General features: G+C 40.0%; 1 protein-coding gene across 4 annotated transcripts; it reads right to left on the bottom strand.

Moving 5' to 3' along the window:
• per2 (period circadian clock 2) lies at positions 1–22,636 on the bottom strand. 4 transcript variants are annotated; one of them, XM_086078314.1, is made up of 24 exons: positions 22,489–22,636; positions 18,819–19,360; positions 17,007–17,099; positions 16,745–16,899; positions 16,428–16,549; positions 16,069–16,270; positions 15,354–15,405; positions 14,853–14,995; positions 14,280–14,358; positions 13,849–13,955; positions 13,507–13,660; positions 12,944–13,058; positions 12,199–12,351; positions 12,029–12,101; positions 11,770–11,950; positions 11,506–11,624; positions 10,026–10,232; positions 8,475–8,741; positions 6,964–7,811; positions 6,398–6,520; positions 4,737–4,959; positions 4,320–4,509; positions 3,333–3,483; positions 1–1,476 (listed from the first exon to the last, which is right to left on the bottom strand). In XM_086078314.1, exons 2-24 carry the CDS (start codon positions 19,253–19,255, stop codon positions 1,258–1,260), a joined length of 4,413 nt encoding a protein of 1,470 aa, XP_085934440.1. In that variant the 5' UTR covers positions 19,256–19,360; positions 22,489–22,636; the 3' UTR covers positions 1–1,257. The 4 variants fall into 4 exon arrangements, with proteins under 4 accessions (XP_085934440.1, XP_085934433.1, XP_085934448.1 ...); XM_086078307.1 differs by having other exon boundaries at positions 11,770–12,101; XM_086078322.1 differs by lacking the exon at positions 6,398–6,520 and having other exon boundaries at positions 11,770–12,101.
• Positions 22,637–23,987: the final 1,351 nt, after the last annotated feature.

Below are 23,987 nucleotides of genomic sequence, written 5' to 3'. Positions count from 1 at the left end.
TTCAGCAGTTCACTGTCTTTATTTCACATTATTTACAATCAGAGTGCAAAACCAGAAAAGAACGATAGGGCACAGAAAAAATGTCCTTACGTTTTCTCCTCTGACGTCACTCATAAAAGTGCACTTGTGCATTCCAAGGCCTCATCTACGCAACGAGCCAGCAAAAGCAATGTTAAGTAACAGCAAATCACAGAAGTCTGTGACTTTTACGTCAGTAACTACCACACACTCCAAAAACGGTTGAGTCAAACGTGACCTAATTTGGGTCAAAAACAGACCGATATTCAGAAAGTTGTGTCAAATCGACCCGAATAGTGGATGGGTCTATTTTTACCTAAATGGGGTTACTTTTTGACAATATTATTTTTTGAGTGTGTGATCACTTTCTGCTGCACATTTTTTAACCTCCTGAAGCTCCCTTTCAGTGTCTCATCTTCAGTGCTAGACAGATGCAGACATAAATAGCTGCACTTTAGTTTTTTTTAAATAAAGCTGTGAAAAACAGATGACAATAATAAAAAATAAAATCTCCATCCAGCACGGATCCCTTTAAGCCTCCTGTCGTGTTCCCAGATCAAATTGAGCCACAAAAAAAAAAAAAAAAATGTTAGGCATGAAACTTAATATGTGTAATCAACATATATTGTGAAATCATTTTGTATGTTTTCAAGTTGAATTACTCAAGACACATATTTGGGTTTTATTTAAATATACTCGTAAATATGTAAAATATTTGCATTTTATTGACGGATTGATTTGGGGATTCGGTTGTGAAAAAACGTGAAAATAATGAACAATGCGTCAATTATTTTGTGAATGTGAGAAGATGTTTTGATGAAGTTGGAATGATACCAATCAGACGAGAAATGTGGAAGATTTAGGATTAATTTGTAATATTTCGCATTCGTTTCAGTGGGATTTTTTTTTCATGGAAATTGTTGAATTGTGGGAAAAACTGGAATTTCAAGAATGTGTAAAATACTTCCACAAGTTGAATATGTATTTGAAATGTAAAAAAAAAATAAAAAAAAATAAATAAATATATTTTTGGGTACGAAAATAAAAGTAGGTCATGGTTTCTTTGACAGCGAACCAATTTGACTTGCAACATGACAGGAGGGTTAAAAATATATATATACACATCGTACAAAAATAATGAAAACACATCCGAAGTCTAAAGAGCAAGAAGTAGACTCTTATTATCTTGGAATGATGCCCCCCCCCCCCCAAAAAAAAAACTAAAAACAAATCAGTCTGTCACGTTAGAAAGTCTTGAGCATTCTTCCTGCGTGTTGACGTCGTTCGACTACTTGTTTGAGTCTGCGAGCACGCGGGGGTGTCGACCCCACAGGAGGGATCCTCTCTGGGGGTCCTCTGACAGCTCCCGTCCACCACGGGCTCCTGCTCGACCAGCTCCAAGTCCGGCAGGTCGTCGATGGCCGGCGCGTGGATGGCGCCGTCGCAACACCAGCACACCTGGACAACGACAAAATGTTGGATGAAGGACACATACGGGCATACTGGCCACTTCATTAGGTACACGTGCACAATCGTATCTGAAATTTTGCTATTAAAAAAGGGGCAGTGTGTATTTTTTAGTACCATCTAGAAGTGAACTAATAATTAATTTAAAAAACAACAACAATTATTTCAATAATGTGCAACAAAATATGTTCTCACATCAACATACATTTAAAAATATATATATAATCGTAGGTCTAGTAATCGCTAATTAGTTTACATAGCTTCTTACGGGTGGCTGACATCTTTCACTGCCGTCTTTCTGTTGCGGATACCAGAAGAAGAAGATCTTTGCAAATGTAGTTAGCCTTTGCAGCTGTCGGACCCGATGGGTTGACCGACGCTTACCTTCCACAGCTGGGGCCTGCAGGTGGTCCCCACTGAGTCCCGTGATTCGGGCTCCTACCACTTGTTTCCCTCTGATTTCCTGCCACTAGCTTCTCTTGTTAACCGCTCCAGTGAGTTTTTGCTAGCCACTCTTGCTTGCCGCTCACGCTACCTCCTGCTCGCTCGATCCAAATAGTTGGGAGTAGGCTTGCAATTGCAAAGTGTGGTCTGTCTGAGGTACGCGTGCTTAAAAATCGTTGCATTCTATTAATTCAACACTAGATGGCACTAAATAATACACACGGTACCTTTAAAAGTGAAACAATATTAAAAAACTGAAGAATGTTTGGTTGCTGAGCACCAAATGTGGGGAAAAGACAATAATAGCTCTCCCTTTTCCCCCCCTCACTTTTTATAATGTTAATTTAAAAAAAATAAAAAAGACCATATATTTATCCACTATTATTATATATGTATGTGGACAATTTAAATATTGTTTTTATAAATTATTGGCTATTAGTCAAATTTATTCTTGAGTTTTGTACAACCATGTGAAGACTTTCTTCTTTTTTTTTTGCTTTGACATATGATATATATGTGGGTGATTTTATTTTTAAATATATTATTTAATCTTGGTTAGTCAAATGAATGATTGGGTTTGTGTAGCCCAATGAGAGGATTTTTTTAAAATTACGATTATAATCTTTTCATTTAATACAATGCTGTTCACGTGTGGCCTTTCATTAAATGTATTTTATTTCCTTCATTAATGAATTTTTGTTTTATAATTCAAAGAAGTGACTTTTTAAAATTATCTTTTTTTTTTTTTAAAGTATTACATGGACATATATTATTTAAAATAAGTTAAATATTATTAGTCAAATTAATTGATCTTTTTATAATCCCATGAAGACATTTTTATTATTTATAATACAAAATTATTTAAAAAATATTATTATAATAATTTTTAATATGTAATCATATATTTTTAATTTCATTTTTATTATTACTTAAAAAAAAATACTATAGTATGTATGTGTGGGTATTTATTCCATACATGTTTTTAATCATATTTCCTTAAATCCCTCATGGGGTTGAATATGATTATTAGTAAAATTCATTTTAGTTTAACCATTATTTTTGATTATTAATAAAATTTATTACAGCTTTTTATAAAGACAGATTTTTTTCCAGTTATTTTTATTAATAGAGTGCTATGAGTGTATTTAATATATTTTTAAATGAACAAATACAGTATCAGCATAATTAAACAAAATGTGTCACCACATACCAAAGTGCAACAACTTAATCATTGACATTTAAATTTATTTTAATCCTTCAATATTGATATTATTTTTGTACTTTGCTTTTATGATTAATATTAGTGTGCATGTGTGAATATAGCTGTTGTGACATGGCTGAAGCATCCATCCATCCAAATCTCACATTGCCGTCAGCGACCGTCTGACTTTTGCAGCACATACCTTGACATCCAGGGCTTTGGGCAGTCCCCCCTTCTTCATCCAGGCGTGCACCTGCGCCAGCTCCTTCTTCTGTTCCTCAGTGAAGCTCGGCTGGCTTGTCTGCATCAGCCTCAGCTTCCCGCGGTCTTCCTCCAGAACTTGCTGGATGTCGCTGTTGACAAAATACAAATCACATCTCATTCAACTGCCAAAGTTTGAACAGCAGTGAACGTGCTCTGAGAGAGTCATTGCAGTGCAAGCTGAATGCCACCAGGGGGCAGCAGGCAACAATACTGAAATGGGGGAATTGTTAAGTCTTGGGCAGAGACGCTCACGTTTCATTGTGATGATTGCAATTTGCAAATGTGCCTGCTTGTGCCACATAACCACGTATTCTTACTTGCACATGCTTTCCAAGACGGGGTTAGGGGTTCAATATCATGTTAGGGGTTCAAAATAGGGTTAGGGTTTGAAATGAGGGCTCCAAGCCAGTTTGAGATTTTCAAATTGCAGTTTTAAGATAGAAATCAGAGTCAAGCTTTCAAATTAGGACTTCAAATTCAGGTCTTAAGCCAGGGTTAGAGATTCAAACTACAATTAAGTTTTCAAGTCAGGGATTTCAAACTTAAGTTAACTTTTCAAATTGGGGGTTTAAACCAGGGTTTCAAATCCAAGTTAACTTAACAAATCAAGGTTTTAAGATTTCAAACTAGAGTTACTTTTTCAAATTAAGGTTTCAAGACAAGTTTATGGTTCCAAACTAGGGTTAAATTTTCAAATTTTGGTTTAAAGTTGAGATTCCGAGATATTATTAGGGTTTCAAATTAAGGTTTCTATCCAGGGTTCAGGACTGCAAGGATTTCAACCCTGAGTTTGAGTTTAGGGTTTCAAGATCGGGTTAGGGTTTCAAATGATTTAGCCAAAGTTATGTTTCCAAAATAGGATTGGCGTGTCAAATGAGTTGTTTCAAAGTAGCAGTACGGTTTCAAATTGCAAGTGATGACTCACCGCGAGGGCAGCTGGTAAGTCATCATGACTTTGTCGTCGGCCTTGGCCATGAGGAGCCAAACGGGGTCCTGGAGGACGTAATTGATGAAGCGCTCGCTCGGCTCCATCTCGCTGCCGCTCGAGTGACCTTTCACCTTCTGGCTCTTTTGCGACGAGTCAACGCTGCCAAAGTATTTGCTGCTGTTGCTACCTGATGGCCCAACACAACAGTCCAGTTGTTGGCCAATATTCATCGTATAACCAAATACTTCAATAGAATAAATATACATGATTTGTAGTGAATAATGAATACGTTTGTGACCAATTAAAACTCGCTCACTGCCAGCCCAGTTCAAATGGATCCTGACGTCTCGAGCCGCCAAAGGCAGTGAATGAGTGAAGTGAAATGGGATCATTTGGGCTAAAGCCCTAACCCACCTGCCCCACTTCCGGAGATCCCGCTGCCCGAAGCGCCGCTGTTGGACGTCCCGCTGTTGGACGTCCCGCTAGCTGAGGTTCCGCAGCCGTTGGAGCGAGAGTGCATGGAACTAGAGGTGGCCGAGCCGGTGCCCGAATACGAATCCTCCTGCAGGATGATGTCCAGCATGTCGCTGGAGGATGAGTTGTTGTCACTGTGGTTGCCGTCACCGCGAGAGCTCGCCTGGGAGACAAGAGACACACACGCACGGATGTTGAGTGACAGTGTTGACATCTCAGTGCTGCATCCTCAAAATATAAGTCAATGGAAAAACATTGGTTGCTGCTTTTAGTGTGTGTTTTTTTGGGATACAATTATTGACTGACTTTTTCATTGTATACACACACAAAGGGCCGGTCCATCTAGTAAGTGTGAAACAATCAAGGGGGTAAAAATGATGTGCCCACAAGTGAGGTTTCACATTGACAAATGAGAATATATAAAGTACATACAATAATAATAATAATAATAATAATAAAATATTTTATTTAAAGAAATCAATACATTATTTAAATAAAAAAAAATTAAATACTGTATCACACATAATATACAATTAAAATATATCTTGTAATTTGCAATAATTATAGCAAACCATCATTTAACAAAAAAAACAAACAAATTGTTCAATGTTCTTCATTTTACTGATCTTGATTTGACTTACAATACTTACTTACTTTGACTTACAGTTTTATGTACAATAAACTATTTTAAAAAAATCAATAATTGGGGTATATTATTATTAAAATCATCAACTATTATGGATGTTCGATAGCACCTTTTTTTTTTAGGCCAATATCAGCATTCACCGATACCAAGTACTAATATCACCAGTGCTTTACATAAATAAAGTCCCCTATAGCCCCCAAAACAATGACAGATCATTTTAAAGAAAGACCTATATATACACAGTAATATAGAATTTCTCATTAAAATTGTCTGAAATTAATGGAAATTTTCTATTCTTCTAATTTCTAGTTCCTGATCATAAAGCAGCCACCTTGAAAAAAGGCCTGGTATTTGTCCGAAACAGATACCGTGAAAAGACACGCGAAACAATGCATCAAATACCACAGGACTAAATGTTAATACTAGGTGGAAAAAAAAGGGAAAAAAGTAAAATAAAATAAAAAAGGACCATACTTTAACCACCCCTACTACGGTTCAAATGGCTAGTGGTGGCACACGCATTATTCATTTGCAGTCTTCTCCAGAGTCTCAAGTAACACCACCCAAAAAAATGCTAGATTTTTGCAATTAAATTAGCTCGTAGTGAGCGTCAAAGACAAACACATTCATGTCATAGACTATAATACCAACATCGTAAAATAACTTGTCTGAAAGATATACAAGCATAAAAAGGTCATTCCTCACCGTGATGACATTTCTAAATAAACATTGCCTGACCATTTTACCAACAGCACAACTGCTGCTGATGCTATTCGTCTTAATAGCAATACAACATCCCATGAATTTCCTTCATGAGGTTTAAATATGCACACCAGTCGACAAAAGTTGGAGTGAGATGGGAAGAGCGATATAGTTACACCTTGAACGGACATAATGGAATTGAGTAGGAATGGGATTGGACAAGGATGGAAAGGTTTTCGGACGGTCAGCCTACCTCGCTGCTGCAAGCCCTCAGCCTAGAAGAGAATATGCCTTTATCCCAAGACAAACGCTCACAGACATGGATCGAGCCCTCGTAATACAACGGTCCAGGTGGACCAAGGAGACTGAGAGATGGCTAAAGGGTGTAAGGCATAATACAGCACGTGTTAACACCCATATGGAGCTCGGGACCAAATTTGGCTTTTACACACGGTATAGGAGGTACATGCGAAATTCTTGGGAGGAATCAATTTGACATTCATTTTAGTCAGAGCTGATGAGTTTTGCACAGGCTCAGCAGGCCCAATAATGGTGACTTGCAGGATGGCACATATAGACAGAGAGTGGGTACAGTGCTCCCCGCTATATCATCTGTCCAATAATAGATCAATTTTTCCAATTGAAGTTTTCCTTACACTCGTATCAAAATGTGGTTAAAAAGTGTGGTTTTTTTTCATGTGAGAGGTAAAACTCGCGGATTTCCCCCATTGATGGGTCTGGATACACCCCCACCCCCCCTGCGCGATGAAGCGGGGTTCACTGTATTGGGAGAGGGAAAAAGTTCCGTTGCTTGCCTACCTTATTCAGCTCTTTGGCTTGGCCCCCGACCGCTCCTTTCTCCCGTTCGGCCGCGTTGCCGCATTGTCCCGCGGAGGGCAACGCCATGCCGTCCTGCCGGTCCCCGGAGAGCTCCAACTCCAGCAGGTTCAGAGGAGAACTGCAGCGGGACTGGAAGAGCGGCGGCGAAGCAGACTGTGGCGTGGAGGCGCGAGACTGGCCCTCCGCCGGGGCCTTGGGAGCTTCCGAAGTCGTCGGGGGGAAGTAGAATGAGGGCGTCACGTAGCCCACTTGAGGGGTAAAAGGGCTCTGGGGGCTTAACAGGGTTGGAGTCATTATGGTCGCTTGTCCTGGAAAGGTGAGTTGGGTGTAAGGTTGGGCCTGGATGGGGAAACCGTCAGTCCCTGGAAGATACAATGGCTGTGGAGGTCCGGGACCCAAGGGTGGGTAAAGGTAGTTAGGCAGCACAAGAGCCATGATGGGGGCCACCATTGGTGCTGTGTAGGGGGAATGAGGGACCCCTGGTGGGCAAGGAGGAGCCCCTAGATTGTCACCAAAGCCTTGTAAAGGGCCGTTCACACAGGGAACTACAGAAGTGTCTCTGGGGAAATCCTGGAGGGGGAAGCCAGGGTACGCTACAGGAAACATTGTCTGCGATGCGTCCGAAACGGACCAGGATGTGGGGTTAAGGCCTTGGTTCAGGAAGGGACCTCGCTGCTGGTGGTGTCTCGGATAAGACGCGGTGCTGTCCGAGGACTCGGTCTGCTTGGCTCGCTTGGTTTTGGTCTTTTTGTTACGGGTGCCGCGCCGTGCTGCGTTGGGATTGGACCCTGGGCCGCTTTGCTTCCCAGGCTGGGAAGCTGGTGCCACTGTGAGGAAGGAAATTAGCAATGCATTCAAGTAGGGAACATATTTTGGTATGGAACAACCAATAATAACGCTGGCGTATCGGGCCGAATATGATCACAGCACCCTGTGTGGTGTGAGGTGTTTTAAGAGTAATTTTTCTACCCTGAGCTCTTCCAAAAATGGTAGGGTCAATAATCGTAGATGTTAAACTTGTTCAATATTTATGATCACAAATCCTTGCGGGTCAATAATCGTAGATGTTAAACCTGTTCAATATTTACAAACCTGTGTGATTATCCTCTGTTGTGGGGTATGGCAAGAGTGATATTCCCACCCAAACTGCTCGGAAAACGGGCAGGGCCAACAATCTTAAATGTTAAACCTGTTCACCATTTCCGATCACAACTCCTTTTGACTCATTCAGTGCCGGTGACGGCCATAGACGTCAAAAATCAATTTGAACTGAGCTAGCAGTGAATGAGTTATGCATGCGTTTAATGCAGAGGTTATCATCGTAAATATGCCAGAACGAAAGAAAACACTCAATACACCTCAAACCACAAGATAATCACTCTGGATAATATTTTTTTAAATGTGCTGACTTTGACTATAAATGGTCATAAATCAGCCTGTTTATCATTATGTGTAATGTTTGACTTAAAAAAAAATATCTTTTTTTTTACCGTCTGTGTTCTTTTCCCTGTGACGTTCCAGGTACTGCGAACAGTCGGCTTTGAGGTCGGTGAGCCGGCGAAGTTCCTTGAAGCGAAACAGGAAGGCCTGCTCTTCCTTCTGCGTGTGGGCTGCCAAAACCTGCTTGGTCAAACCCAGTTTCCTGTACGACTCCTGTTCTTGGCCCCGGGGCGAAACGGCCCGAGACGGCGCCGCCTGTGCCGGGTTGTGGCTGCATTCTGCCGCCTCACCCGCCCCTGACACATCCTCTGTGATCTCTGTATGGATGACAGAGGACCAAGAACTCTAATGAGTCCACATATGATATGAATTGAGCTGATTGAGTTCATATACACAGTGAGAATAGAGTGGAAGACAGTGGAAAGAACTTTGGACACAAACTTATCCACAACTGAACTTGTTCACATGCACACACTCAGAGAGACAGAGAACTCGGTAGGAAGCACAAATGCATCACGTTGATCCTGTGATCAGAATTTCTGCATGACATCATTTCGTATTTAAGAACCTTTTGTCTCATTACCCTTACTCCTTGGTTTTGATCACATCATCAAGGTGCAAATGTGCAGTAAACAATTACATACATAAAACGCAGATGTATTTACAGTGCTGTGAAAAAAGATCATTTCCTCGATTTTCTCCTTTTATTGCATATTCCTTTGACAAGAGCCGCATCGAAAATGACATATTTACAAAGACGATGATGCTTATTATTTTAACAACCATTACAGTGGTACCATGAGGTAAGAGTGACCTGTGTCGCTTCACTGATTTTGGTTGCAGTGAACAAGCAACAGTTTATCAGAAAAATTAACAATTATTTTTTTCTTAAAAAAAAAAACGTTTATTGCCACTCACACTTACTGTCAAATTAAAAATGAAAACAACACATGTTTTAATTTTTTAAATAATGCAAAGACTATATATGGGTGTCTGTAATAAAACCCTTTAACAAAGGTAGACGGGGAACAATAGTCATAGCCATATATTCTTTATCCTCTGCAAAGAAAGACTAATATTACTGTGGGTTACTAAGGATCAGTGACCGTTTTCTGTACTCAGGTGGCCAAGGCACAATTTTGAAGTAAAAAAAACAAAAGGTGACAAAAACTTTATATTCTATTTAATTGTGTCATTACTGTATGTTTTTATAAAGTCCAATATTGTTGTGTTTTTTGGGAGGCTGTAACAGTTAATGGCGTTTCAATTCATTTAAATGGGGAAAGATGATTTGAGATACGACTAGTGTGAGCTACAAAGAGGTCAGGTAACAAATTCAACTCAAGGCGCCACTGTATTGCAATAAAACAAAAATTGGAAAATTACATAAATAGTAATTAATAATTATGTAATATATTTTTTTTAAACTAATCTAATTATTGTTTATATATTTTTTTAAATGTGTAATCAATTTAATAATAAATAAAAATAATGATAACATAAGTTATTACTAAATATAATACTGACAACGTAATACGAGAGGAAATATGCATCAAAAGAGGAAAACCGCCAGGAAATGGATCCTTTTCACGACACTGTACCTGATTCTTGCTGAGGTTTCTTGTCCCCAACATGCACTATGGTGCTACTGTAGCTACACTGGCTGGTGATGGACACCACACTTTCGGGTTTGTTAGGTAAAGGTAGGGGCAGCGAGGTGCCCACTACCGCTCTGGCCGCGTCACTGGACTTTTTATCTGTGTCGTCCAAAGTGGAGAGACCGGACTGATCCTTCAACAAGGCCGGTTCTGCCAAAGAGAACAGAGAACAAAAAAAAAAAGATGCTGACATGGGACTGCCGTTCTGGAGAGTCTGAGAAAGAAGAAGATTTTAAGCAGGGATGTCCAAACTTTTGCCACTGAGGATCAAATATGGAAGGAATGGGGGAAGAGGTGGGGCATGTTATAACCAATTCAAGATGCTGTCGGTCAACTTAGAAAACAATCCATCCAGCAAACTAAATCTTACTTTTGATGTATTAGTTGAAAAAGCAAAAAGCCTCCAATATTGAATTGTAATAATTTTAATTGAAAAAAAGAGCAATATCTGGAAACGGTCTTGGGATGGACTCACTAGCGGATTGTGCTTTTGCTCTCGCACTGCGTAGCCATCATTGGCAACGTGCATGATAAATTGCTGTAAGCTAAATAATAGATTTATCGCTCCAAGGCGGAAAACGGAAATATGTTGCATTTGCAGGCTGAAGTTCCGCCTCCATATTCTCAATCATCCAATCACAAATGATGACGCCAATTATTTGATTTTCATCAGAAAATATTATCTATATAGCATAGCGTGTATGTTATTTATTGAATTGTAGTGTCTCTAATGTTGGTATAATCATTTCAAAATAGCTGCCCACGCATGTGATAAAGGCGGAAGTTCCACCCATGCGCAATACATTCAACTCAACCACAGATGCCAGAAGCAGGCGCGTCCACTCCAAAGCAGCGCTGCTTTCTGTTAATAGAAATCACCGTGCTGGTGATAGCGTGAGCGAGGCAGTCAAGAAATTATCAAAATGACCACAAAAAATGTGTAGCAAAGTAATCTTTTAAATACAAAATGGTATGAAAAACGTATTTTTTTTTTTAATAATTTGAATCTGAAATTAACATAGTCACCTCAAAACATTCTTTAAATAAAACGTTATTTTGTCACATTCAGTTTTTAATTTCATGTTTAAAAAAATTCTGTGCTCTTGTAGCAGTCGAAGTTACATACTATATTAAATAAAAACGATGGTGTGATTTTTTTTATAACATCACTACATTCTTATTTTTAATTTAAAACAAATAGTGAGCTATCGTTCAATGTTTTAGTCTTTTCTTGTAACCTTTTAATGCAGGCTGTTGGATTTTATGATTCGACTATGCGGCAAAACATGCAGCCGGGACCGCAAGTGGCCCCCGGGTCGGACTTTGGACACCCTTGCTTTTAAGGTAAGAGTAAGAAAGCCTTTGAAAGATGACTTTCCAATGAGAGGGCTAACTTTTATGAAGGTGATGCAGTGGGACATACCTTGAGAAGTCTGCATTGTGGTGCCCACTTTGTGTTTGTCCTCATCAGAGGACGTGGTGTTACAGGACGATTGGCATTTCCTCTTCAGAGCGAAGGGAACATTGCAATTCTCCAAGTACCTGCGGTGATTGATAATCATAATTAGGGACAAAATGATGGCAACTTTATTATTATTATTATTTTTTTAATGGCCGACATGGCGTCAACACGCACCGGTGTATATTATTGGCAGCAATATGGGTCTATCAAAAGTTGTGTTTGTACCTGACAACACTGTCCAGACAGCTGATCTGCTGGTAGGAGTAGACCATCTGGTCGTTGAGCGGCATCTCCTCATGGGAAGAGGACCTGCTCTCCTCCATCGGCGTGGGGCTCTCCTTCCAGCCGAGGAGGTCGGATAAATCCTTGGGCCGTACCACTGCCGGGCTCTTTTGAGCAGAGTCGACTAAAGAGACGGATTTAAGGGGTGACTGCAAGGCGGGATGGCGTTCACTATCAAAGCAGAACGGAATTCTGAACTTACTGCTGTTAATTTTCGTGCACTGTTCCTGGTGCTTCTGGAGATGGATTCCCTTGCAGATTTCCTGGAAGGTTCGCTACCAAAGAAATGGGAAACAAACGTTAGAGTCTCCTTTGTCGATTCAATTTGACATTTTCAGTTGGGTCCACTGTGTAAAGTGGACACAAACTCACCGGCCGGGCTTTGCTGCTCACGTCTTCCTCCTCATCGTACTCTTGATGGAATTTGTTGCCGTTGTTGAGGCTCTCGCTAGAGGAGGTCATGCCCAGGAGGTGGTCGGTGCTGTTCAGACTCCTGTAGCCACTCGAGCCACTGTTATGAACCGGCTGGAGGAGAAACAGAAGATACACATCAGGATGTCAACAACACCTGTATAAACCTTATTTAGCTTTCCTACAAGAACACCAAGTACTGTAAATTGGGCATTTACTGTATCCAGACTAGGGGTAACCTGATCACACTTTTGTGGCACCTGAGTCAGAGTATTTGGTTTTAAGTATCTGCCAATACAGTACAGAGCCTCGATCTGACACCTTGGCAATACGTCAAGAAAAATAAATAAATATCCAAATTGCCTCAAATATGGAAATATACATACAGACACGTACTGTATATACATAAATGTGTACGTATATGCATAGGGTTAGGGTAACTAATCCAAACAACAAAACATAACATTGCGTAACAAAAAATTAAGCTATCACTGTTACCATTTGACAAGTTGATTATAATTTTTTTGTCCTGATCAGCTGGAAATCACATGATCGGCACCAATTTCCGATCACATGATCGGAACACCCCTAATCGAGAATTGTGGAACACCCCCTTGTTTTTCCACTGTGATCCCAGGCAATGTTGACATTCAAAAATCAAGTTGACTGAGCAGCAAGCCTTGTGGAACCTCTCCCTTGTTCTCACCTGCAGGAGGAGTCTGTGGATCTGCTCAGTGACCTCCTGGATGTCCGAGTCCATGGCCTTTGATTCGGCGCCAGCAGAGAGCGGGGCCATGAATACATCCTCGTTGACGGGGCCCCTGGGGTCCAACAAATTAAAAGGTTTAGTAACCAGAGTACCACTTAGTGATATATTTGAGTAGTGGAGGGAAGGAAGTAAAATACAAATACTTTTTTTTATTATACTTAAGTCGATTTTTTTCAGCTATCTGTACTTTACTAGAAGATCAATTTCTCTGGTGACTTTTTACTTTTATCCCCCAAGAATGTTTTGGGGTGAACGTGTTCTGTCTTGTCTAAAAAACACTTGCTTCTAGTGTTAAAAAAAATTAGCTGTCGAATCTGGAAAAAACACTTACTGTATGTAAAATGAACTTATGCCAGTCGTTATCATTAGTTAATTTTTTGTTAGTAACATTAGCAAAGCTATGGGAAAATAATAAATTTGTTTTACGCATGCTCAGTATGAGCACTATGTAAGGAAATAAAAGAACCATTTTGTCTAATATTCAAAAGGCAAAAACTCACGTTCGCACTCTGTGTCTCCCGATGACAAAGGAGACCTTGCGACTCCAGGGGTTGACAAAACTGGACCAGCTGGTGTCCAGGATGACGTATTCTCCGTTGCGTGCGCAGAATCGGATCGACGAGTGGTCGAACGGTTGCCCTGCGTACTGGAGGACTGGATGTGGGGAGGGGAACGTCACATTACAGGTTTAAAAAAATAATAATTGTTGAGAGATTGATAAAAAAATGAAGATGTTGCTTGTGGTAAGTGACATATAGTGTAATTATGTTACAGTAATATTTGTACAATTAGTCCAAAGTGAGAAGTCTAATATTATTACTGTTGCTATGCCAAGTACTCACTCTTTCTGTGAATGGCCAGCATGATGTGTCTGTCATTAGGATGCAAGTGGAGGAGAACCTGTGTACCGATCAGATCCTGGGGTAGGTAACCCAGGAGAGGAACCACTCTGAAATACACACAAAAAGTACATTTATGACACCGGAAGAAGCAATAAATGCGCTAACATGATGAGATGGCATGAATGTACAGTAAATGTTTGTTTGCCAAATATGCCCTATGTTGACTGGCGACCAATCCAGGGTTTACCCTCTTCGCTTGCCCAAAAATCACCTGCTACCCTAATGACAAAATGGACCATACAAAACGGATGGATGCCTAAATAGAACACGGCAACCTCTAATCAAAAGTAGGAAGAAAATTCACACCGTTTCCAGTTGTGACCCAGTGACTCAGAACTATGATTGAAAATTGTCATGAATGTCTGGCTCACCGTTCATCCACATCCTGGAACACGCAACTTGGAGAATGCGTCGTGGTGAAAACGCGCTTATCTGTCGGAATCCGGGGTGCTGTCAAAAATGAAAACAGGGTTAAGGTTACTGTGCAGTAAAACATAGACGTGGAAGCACTAACCTATATAAACAATTCTAATATTAGTTCAATGAAATTGTATTAACTTATTTCAAATATTCATTTTGTAGTTTCTCTAGGCTGCACTGCTTCCAGTGTCTTGGATGTTAGATTTTTGTCCAATCAGATTTCAGTATTGCCATGTCAAATAGTCTGCCTTCGAAATGAGTCACGGACCTAAAGCAAAGACGTACTTACTAGGGGTAGGCGATTTTTTTATTATTATTATTATTATTTTTAATCGTAATTAGGCACATGACTTCTATTGTTAACTTACGATAAATCACAAATTTTATATCTGTTCTAAATGTCCAATCAAATATTTTAAAGTTTTCATACTCTTTACTACTCATTAATCATCAAATTTGTGGCGTAAAAGGAACTTTTTATAAATTTTGACATCCCTAGAATTGACATATGTGGACGTCCTTACCGTCATAACCCGAGTGAACCCTCTCAGCCAGGAGGAGGCAGCAAAACTGGTCCTCAGCATGTGCTGCAACTTGGACCTTCATCAGGTACGGAGTCATTCGGAAGGGATAGTACTGCAGGTCGCCTTTACACCCCTTTCCTCCACTGGACCAACAAGTTGAAAAAAATGTGGAAGAAGAACCAATATGAGCAAAGACCATTAAATGTGCCATGTTCATCTGGCCAGCATAGCGGGGTACACACATAACAATCGGTTATATAATAATCATGTATTTGGTTTCGGAAACGTTGGGTATATGTGGAGCCCACTTAACTGACAAAATGATGGCCTTGGCACGCAAATGTTATTATGCATAACAGAGCATCTCATTAGCAGTGATGCGCATATGATGTCACAACGTCAGTTAAAAAAACACATCCGGAAATGGAACAAAGACATGACTAAAAAATCACAAGCAGCAGATGGTCCGCTAGCGAGAACGCAGAGCCGGCGCCCACCCACCTGATGCGGCAGAAAAAGGACTTCTCCTGCATGCAGTCAGGCAGCGATGACTCTGAAATGGGAAAAGGAGCATGTTTTAATTCAGAGGTAAAACGATAGGGCACAACTTCGCTTGCTTTTGCTCCCCCGGTCGGGGGCAGGTGCTCGGATTTTCATGAATTCCATAAATTAATTCATAGCTCTACCTCTGGTTGCAATGACTTAATTAAAATGTGAGAGTTTGGCTGTTGGTGGTTAGGAAAAACAAGCGGTGATGAATGGGGAGTGGGTGTTTCTTTTTCCACTAAAGTGTAGGTCATCAAGATGTTGATTCACTTCCAATTTCTTAAGAGCAAGGGCGGACAAACTTTTAAAACAGGGAGATGGGTCAGAGCATGTAGATGAAGTAAAGAAAATAGTCAACTAAAATTCATGCTTATTTTGAAATTGCCATTTTCAGCAGTAAAAAGTTCATATTTTGTCCAGAATTAATTTGATAACTTCAGAATAACATTTTAAAAACACATTTTCCACTTTCTGTCGACTAAAGATGACATCACTTTTGCTGAGGAAGTAGGTAACGACCTCCACAAGAGAAAATGATTTTATTGCAGTTTCGACATTAAAATGTCTTCATCCTTTTGTTTTGTTTCTTCTGCTTTGTAATTTTTTTTTTTTTTACGACATTTCTAATCCCCCCTCATTGACGATAACTTCAACAAACAATAGCTCTTACCGGCCCCAGTGCACATGCTCCAGGATGGCAAGCGGTACGGCGTGGTGAAGCTGTAGAACATGCTGACATCCTGCGGGATCAGGAACTCCACAAACTTGCTGTTGTTGAACACTTCCCTTTTGCAGTTGAGGATGGAGGCGGCCTGGTCGGAAATGTACACGATCTTTCCCGTGATGAGTGACACGGCCACCGCGAAAATGTCCTGTTAATAGAGCACAGCGACGACGTCATGCGGACTTTTGTCAATACACATTTGATGCTAGCTTAGCTGCTATGCTAACTGCTAAGGCTTAGCAGTTAGAACGGCTTCTTCATTTTCTCTTCTTTTTTTCGTATTTGGACGATAATTGACGACTTACATTGTTTTTGAGGGTGTATTCAGATGTAATGCTGTCTATCTCGTCGATGGTATACGACGATACGTCCAGGCCAGAAGGTTGACTGTCATTTGTCATCAGCAGCTGGTAATACTCCTCATTAGCTGAAAACAAATGTAACTATTCAAGTCTCGCAGACAAGAAAATTATTTTGACATAAAAAACAAAACAAAAACAAAAATAATAATTTGAACCAGAGAATCGGATTTGATTTAAAAAATGTGCGGTTATTTTTACATTTTGTCTGAAAATATCTATAAAAAAAAAAAAAGTCTCAGAGGAAGTGCGTGGCCCATTACCTTCCACCTGCTTGACGCAGCGCAGGGCGTACTTGAGTGTGTTCAACGTGGTGGACTTGCTGCCATGCCTCTTCTCGGCAGGCAGGTAGTGCTTCAGCTCTTTCAGGATCTTCAGAACCTCCTTTTGAGTCTTGGCTCTAGCCGATTCTTGACTACTGCAAGTGGCACAAGCGCATTTGTGTTTAGTCATATATGCATATATGCATATATAAAAAATAAAGAAAAAGCCCAATTTGAGTTTACGGCCTTCGGGTTTACGTACCTGCAACCACTGGTGGAAGGGTTGTCCTGCTCGGAGCTGAGCAAACTGAAGGCATTTGAACTACTGGGGGGAGATGTACTGTGGGAGTTTGAGCTGAGGGGGGACAGAGAAGGAAAATGGACTTTATGACTAAGTGGTTTATAAACACTTAACCCACAAGCCTAACAAGGACCTGCTCAAGCCAGAATGGACTCTGAGATGCTGACTGATCACAACACAGGTGAACCTAAATAGCAGGCTAATCCGGTTAAGAATAGCGCCGCAATGCCACAATTAGCAACCTTTGAGCATAGGAGGGCTTTTAAATGCAGTTACGCGGAGTGCGACAGGCCCAACATGTACTAAGCTTTTACCGGAGGCTAATTGGCCTGCATTGCATCATCACCGACTTGAGAGTTTAATTCTGCTTGAATGACCCTGTAGTTGTGGAAAATAGCACACCATTCAGTTTTGCTTTTAGTTACATGGGCTACTTTGTTACACACACTCACTTTGTGTTCATGTTCTAAATTGGTGACTTTCAACCGCTGTGTCGAAGAATATTAGTGTGACGCGCGAAATGATCTAATTTGACTTCATATATTGCTAGCCTAGCAAAATATGCGCATAGTTGTGCTAGACTTGCGCTGGGTAAGAAAATAGGGCTTTAATAGTGAGTGAGTGCTGCAATAAAAAAAAAGAAAGAAGATGAACTGCCTAAAAAGTGCAATAAATTATAATCTACATGCAAATTGACCCTCGTAGCTGGCGCGCTTCGTTCCGCAATGACGAATTACATAATTGACATTTAGTCAAACAGAACTACTGAAATGCATCTTCAGCCACTTCACTCAATATTTAATTTTTTATTTTATCTCGAGGTGACATCATTCTGCACGGCTCCTGCGGAGTGAGGAAGAGGCAGCGTTTCACAACACTTCTCTGACAGTTTATGTCCGAAATTTGTTCAAGCTATTTTCAACACATGAAATTGGTTACAATAACAGAAGACCTTTAGTATTGATTTGTGGGAAAAATATGAAATTGGTCATATTTGACACATTTGAACGTATGGGGTTTGTGGCAGAAAATGTGACAATATGCTGATTTGGTTTTCGAAAATGAAACACTACAACTTTGCTTAAGTACTCTAAATACAAAATTATTATTACGCACAGCATTTGAAAATGGCCCAAATAGATTGTAAATGACTCTTGTGGAACCAATGCCAACACATTTGCTCATAAAATTACATGTTAACATAGAAGACTTTCTTAAAAATCTCCTCACCTACCAGAGATCTCATTAGGGTTACGGTCTGGGTATGCTAGTAGCCATGTATCCATCACAGCTAAAGCTTCTCTTGTATCTATTAGCCATGTTGCAATTATTTTACTTAGGGCGGCACAGAAAATTAGAAACCCCACTTATTTGGAGGAGGTCATTTCGACTTTTCGATTTTTTTTCCCCCGATTCACTTAAATGCAATATTGACGAATTAAGGAGCACCAATTCTTCTTAAATATCAAGGACATTATAAAAAATACATATTAAATTCAAAATAAAATGCTGCTTAAATGATTTAGTTTATCAATGAAAGTAACATGTGTTATAATCACTTACATGTTACACAAACATTGACCTCAGGGAGGATGAGATGAAAATATTTTCAGAATTCGAATTCAATAATTGTAAACATGAATTAAAAAGGTTCTAAATTGTCTTAATTTTTCATTGAATTATTTATTTTTCTCCTTTTTTGTGTGCAGTGTATCATCCAGGTACAAATAGCAGATTTGCAAATATTACGAGATTGAAGACACGCTCACTCACCTCTTGTTGCTCCCAGAAGACTCCAACAAAGCGGAATCTTTGCTGTTACTGTTAGAGCTGCCCACCGACTCGCGGCCGTTGCTCTCATGGCCGCGGCTCTCGTTGCCGTGCGACTCCGTCCCGCTGCCGCTGGACCCGCTGCTCTTCATCTCCACGTCCTCCTCCAGTAGCGACAGGGAACGAGAACTCTTGCGAAGTTTGCGCGGCCCGGCGGGACGAGGGTCCTGGCCGCTGCTGTCGCTGCCCTCCGACGGCAGGCCCAGCTCGGGCCCGCCTTGGCCGTAGCCGCTCATCCGCTGCAGCTGCGCCATGGAGCTGCAGCCGGAGGCCCCCATCGGCATGGAGCCGCACGATGCGGACGCTCGGCAGTTCGGAGCGCCATCTTTGTCCTCCAGTACGGAAAAGCAGTAGCGCTTGGTGTCCGAATCTTCTGACATCAGGAGGATGAGCTGATTTTCTTATCGTTGGTGGTGTATTTGGGTAGGCGGAGCGCAATCACCCCATCGTCAGTAAACTTGCGGAAGGAATGGAATGGGACTGATCTGTTAAGAGAAGAATGGAAATAAAATCAGACTTATACATCTTCAATCTCTTCACATATTGTTGCTGTCGGGCGGAAACACGGCCTGTCCAATTCAAGGTTATTTTAGTTTTTGTTCAAACTAACTATAACTATAGCAAAAATGTCCTTCGTTTTAGTCTTTTATTAATTTAATGCATGAGCCTTTGGGGATGATTTTAAATGTGATTAATTAACCGGATTAAAATTGTTTGTGATGTCATCTAACAGCAGCCAATAGAAAAGCACCTTCAGATGACGTCGCTCCGAGGCGTCAATTTTGCGTGTTTTGGCTCGCCTGCTTTTTCATTCGACTCAGCCGAAACGCAACTAGGTAAGAAATGCATGACTTTTTTCATTTTACCACGGTCTTTATTATATTGCGCACAAATAATACACATAAAAGACAAAACGAAAAATATTTCTGGAACCAACTAAAACTAAGATGTTTTTTTAACTAAAACTAACAGAACTACACTGAAAACTAATTAAAGCTAACTAAATTTAAAAAACAAAATAAAAACGAACAAAAATGAAAATTCCCAAACTATAATAACCCTGGTCCAAATGTAGTCAATTTCATATACTTTTTTCACATTTCACATTTAGTTTAGGCCCATCTATCCCTTCTAAAACTCCAACGTGCCCCCCCCACCCCCGAGTATAAATATGTGCCCACCCCTAAGCTTGAGCAGCCCTAATAAATCACCATATGTATCATATAACTTACTTGCCTTCCCAAAATGATCATTATCGGTTTTATGACGGAGAACGAGTTCTGAACAGAAGTCAAGGGAAAACTGGCCCGAGGGATTTGATTTTGACACCTGTGCGTTCGAATGCTAATGATGGAACTGTGAAATGCTCCAACAAACAAGCAAGCTCACCCATGCAGAGATTTCAAAGACAAAAATCTATTTTCTAGACATAGACATGAAACGCTCAACACATGGCAGAGTTCATCTTCTGACCTCGATAAACACTCTGCAGGTGCTTTTTTATTTATTTATCTACAGTGAAAAGGTGAGCAGGTTCAAGCTGTGTAGCCTTTGAAAAGAGAAGCTCCAACTGAGCCCTCTGACCCTTTCAAAAGGATCATCTATCACGTGAGACACAAACAAACGTTTACTTGAATGCCACGTTAGGTTGCGGCGGCGTGTTGTTGTTGTTGTTTCGTGGCCTTCAGTCACCACTTCAGACTGAGGATGCAGCGAGCAGCAAATATGACAAATGCAAAAGAAAATGAAATGTCTGCTCTGTAACCACACGGTGGATTCTTTGGTAACAGGAATGAACACGTTTCATAATTTTAGCATCTAAAATACATTTGGGAGGAAAACGTGGGTGGTTACACCAACCAAATAATTTCCACCCATTTTTGCTTCTATCTTAAGTTTTACTGAAGTTTAGTGATTCCATGAACTCGGGTCTATTCCAGTTGATTATTGCTTTGGCGGAGACTTGTCGTAGTCCACCGCTAACGAGTCAAGTGGGTCAATACGCAGAAACATGGCCAGGATGTCATGTCAACAAGCAAACTTGCACTCTATCAAGGAACAACGTTTGTGTTCAGAGAGCACTCATACTTCATCTGTCTGCTCTCATTTGGTGTCGGGCTAAACCAAAGCAAGAGCTGTATTTGCATTTCTATCCATTCCATCTGTTCAAGCCATAAAAGAAGAGCACTTAAAAATAGTAACTGAGTGTTCCAGTAAAATTTCTCCCACAATTTACATCTAACTATATAGACCAGGGTTCCTCAGAACTAAACATCAGACAAATCGAACTCCTTCTTCGCGGTGGTGTTTTTAGCTGCAAGTTTTGCACCATTATTGTTAATAGACCAAGACACTGAGAAGAACATTTCACTCCAGAATTCCTTGAAAGTCTTGGGATTTGACCCTGTGCAAAATTAATCGACCAGCAATCGATTATCAAAACTATTTTAATAATCAAGTCATCGTTTGGCGCCATTCTGTAATAGAAAATAGTCTAAATTCTCTGATTTATGTAGTCCTTCATGAAAGAAGGCTGATTATATTTTTTATTTAATCAAAATAAGACATTTGCAAACATCTATTTTTTATTTGGAAAACAATGACCCAACTGGTAACAGTACAACGTCCATCCCCCACCCCACTTCTTTTTTTTTTCTTCTTTTTTTTAAATCAGTGATCGCTATATGAATACGAAGTACGGAATAACCACAGATAACTGGTTAATAAACAGTAATCAGGGGGAAATGCTTTTGTAATACACTTTAATGCAACATTAAAATTAATCTGATTAATGGATTGAATAATCGATAGATTAATCGATTCTAAATATATTCAATGCATCAAAGCAGCCTCAGAACATAGCCAAGACAGCCCGTTTCGGATTTCATCTTATCATGCACAGTTTAAGATACCAGATGGGGCAAAGCAGCCGCAGAACAAAGCGCCAACTAAGCTTTCTGACACCAAACAGCACAGTTAGCTTCACAATGCCTTAAGATTATGTTATACAAAGCAAAGATTCAATACAGCCCGTTCAGATGGCGCTAAAGCAGCCCCAACATTGTACAAAAATGTAGAAATGTACCCAAACTAATAGTTTTGGGTGAAAAAGCACACCTGGAGTTGCTCGTCTAGCATGGACTCGGTGTCAAGTACACTGAAATAGTTGACTGTAACTACTAGTATATTTCTTTTAAGCATAGGAGTATGCATTCCGAGCATTCTTCATTAATCGCTGCTGCATGACAAACTCCAACGGTCATGTGCTGCGCTGCGCTATTTATGTAAGGTGTTGTGTCGGACCTTTTTTTTTTAAGCACGAGCTCTTTTTCTTTCTTTCTTTTTGTGTGTGTGTGTGTGTGTGTGTGTGTGTGTGTGTGTGTGTGTGTGTGTGTGTGTGTGTGTGTGTGTGTGTGCCTCCTACTCTATTTAACTTAAATTCATTGTTTCTCGAATGAACACATCGTTGATATAAGCGACACTTATGAAGTTAACGTTCTCATGTGAAAGCCCAGCCAGCTGATCCAGTAGTCCACTGACACAGTTATGCAATTTAGACAACTGTCACCTTTATAGGAGAGTGTGGATAGTGAGTATAAAGAGCTCTACGTACCGTAAACAACAAACAACCCTGGTCCTAGCGTGCACGCTCAACTGAAATCTTGAATCCAACTGGAAAAGCAGGCATGGAGATATCAATTCTTCGCTGCCCGTGACACAGTTGCTCACTCGGTCAGAATTGTACTCGCACTGCGTAGTGGAGCTCCGGCTGAAGTAGTGACCTCATTCGCAGCGACTCCTCCTTCCTTGTTCTAATTGGCTTCTGCGGCTGTCAGTCTTGCGCTTCCAGCCAAGTGGCGCCATTCTTCCGGGTAAAGAGGCGTTCCGGCGGGAGCAGCTCGGTTCTATGATTGGCCAGCACCACTGTCACTCTTTTTATATAAGCACGTCACCGGTTTCACGTGGAGAACTAACGGTGGCCAATCAGCAGCGAGCAAGCGGTAGTGAATGAAACGCCCGGGATTCTGTTGTATAAACGCTTATACAAGGCCGCGTCATGCCGACTGCGCATGCGCGGAAGTATTAAAGTTCGCAGAGACGCAGACACTTCAATGGTATGATATAACACAAGGTGACTTAATAGCAAGTAATCACAGCGGCACTTATTAGATAAGTCTTCCTTCTCGACACTCATATTGCTTCTATGCTGTAATAGAATAGGCTGAAGTAAACTCAGCTAAATAAAAATAAAAATATATACTTATAATATAATATAAACCCGTATTTTCTTACCATGAATGAGCCAAGGAACATGTTTTACATGATAAAAATCGAATCAAAAAGGTCACAAAAAAGGATATTGAACGGAAAAAAATAGATGCTTGTCATAATTTATTCATAAATTTACTTGGTGTAAAATGGTATAATCTGGGCCTGTTTAGTTGAGCACAAAGTTAGTAATTTATTTCACACAAGTAAATTGTACCTGCTTCTGCATCGAAGTGGCAAAGATTGATGACATAAGTTTTGTTTTAAAGAACTGATTGGGAATGAAGAGGAACATTCAGCAATTCCAGACTCACACACAAAATACATTTCCAATTTGTTGGTGTCGCTTTCCAGATGGAATTGTTATGATTATAGTGCATTTCCACTTATTGATGCTTTCATTTTTTTTTTTACTGTGGGCAAACTTTTGCACTCAAGGACCACATTTGATTTCCAAAATGTACAAGGTCATTTGTCGATGAGGATAAAATAAGTAAATTAATTAATTAAAAAAAAAGTGGTGTGTGTATGTAAAACATTAAAAAAATCATTAAATTAAAATTCATATCATTATAATTAACTAAATGTATATTTAAAATGTTATGAATATTTATGTATTAATCATTCATAATTAATTGACTTGTTATTTAACAGAAATATTTTAATTAAACAATTTTTGGGGAAAATAAGCCAGATAGATAGACATACTGATTCTTTATTAATATTGTGAGGGAAATTATAAAGGATATAAAAAAAAATTGATTAACTCAAATATTATGAATTCAACAAATATTACAGGACTCTTGGTTATGTAAATGCTTTGTGGGCTGGTTTAAAGAATAG

The sequence above is a fragment of the Leptonotus elevatus genome, chromosome 1 (assembly GCF_054856555.1).
Source record: "Leptonotus elevatus isolate MCC_2025b chromosome 1, RoL_Lele_1.0, whole genome shotgun sequence".
Classification (NCBI taxonomy): domain Eukaryota; kingdom Metazoa; phylum Chordata; class Actinopteri; order Syngnathiformes; family Syngnathidae; genus Leptonotus; species Leptonotus elevatus.
Note: the sequence above shows the minus strand (reverse complement) of the source record. Positions and strands in the feature narration are given on the sequence as shown.

Bases quoted from the DNA above. Each gene is read 5' to 3' on its own strand.
- per2 (XM_086078307.1), bottom strand. From the start codon at position 19,255: ATGTCAGAAGATTCGGACACCAAGCGCTACTGCTTTTCCGTACTGGAG. The intron at 8,742-10,025 runs GTACAGTGTCGT...TCATCCATACAG, and splicing joins GAAACCTCAGCAAGAATCAG to AGATCACAGAGGATGTGTCA. The intron at 6,521-6,963 runs GTAGGCAAGCAA...TACACCCTTTAG, and splicing joins AAGCCAAAGAGCTGAATAAG to CCATCTCTCAGTCTCCTTGG.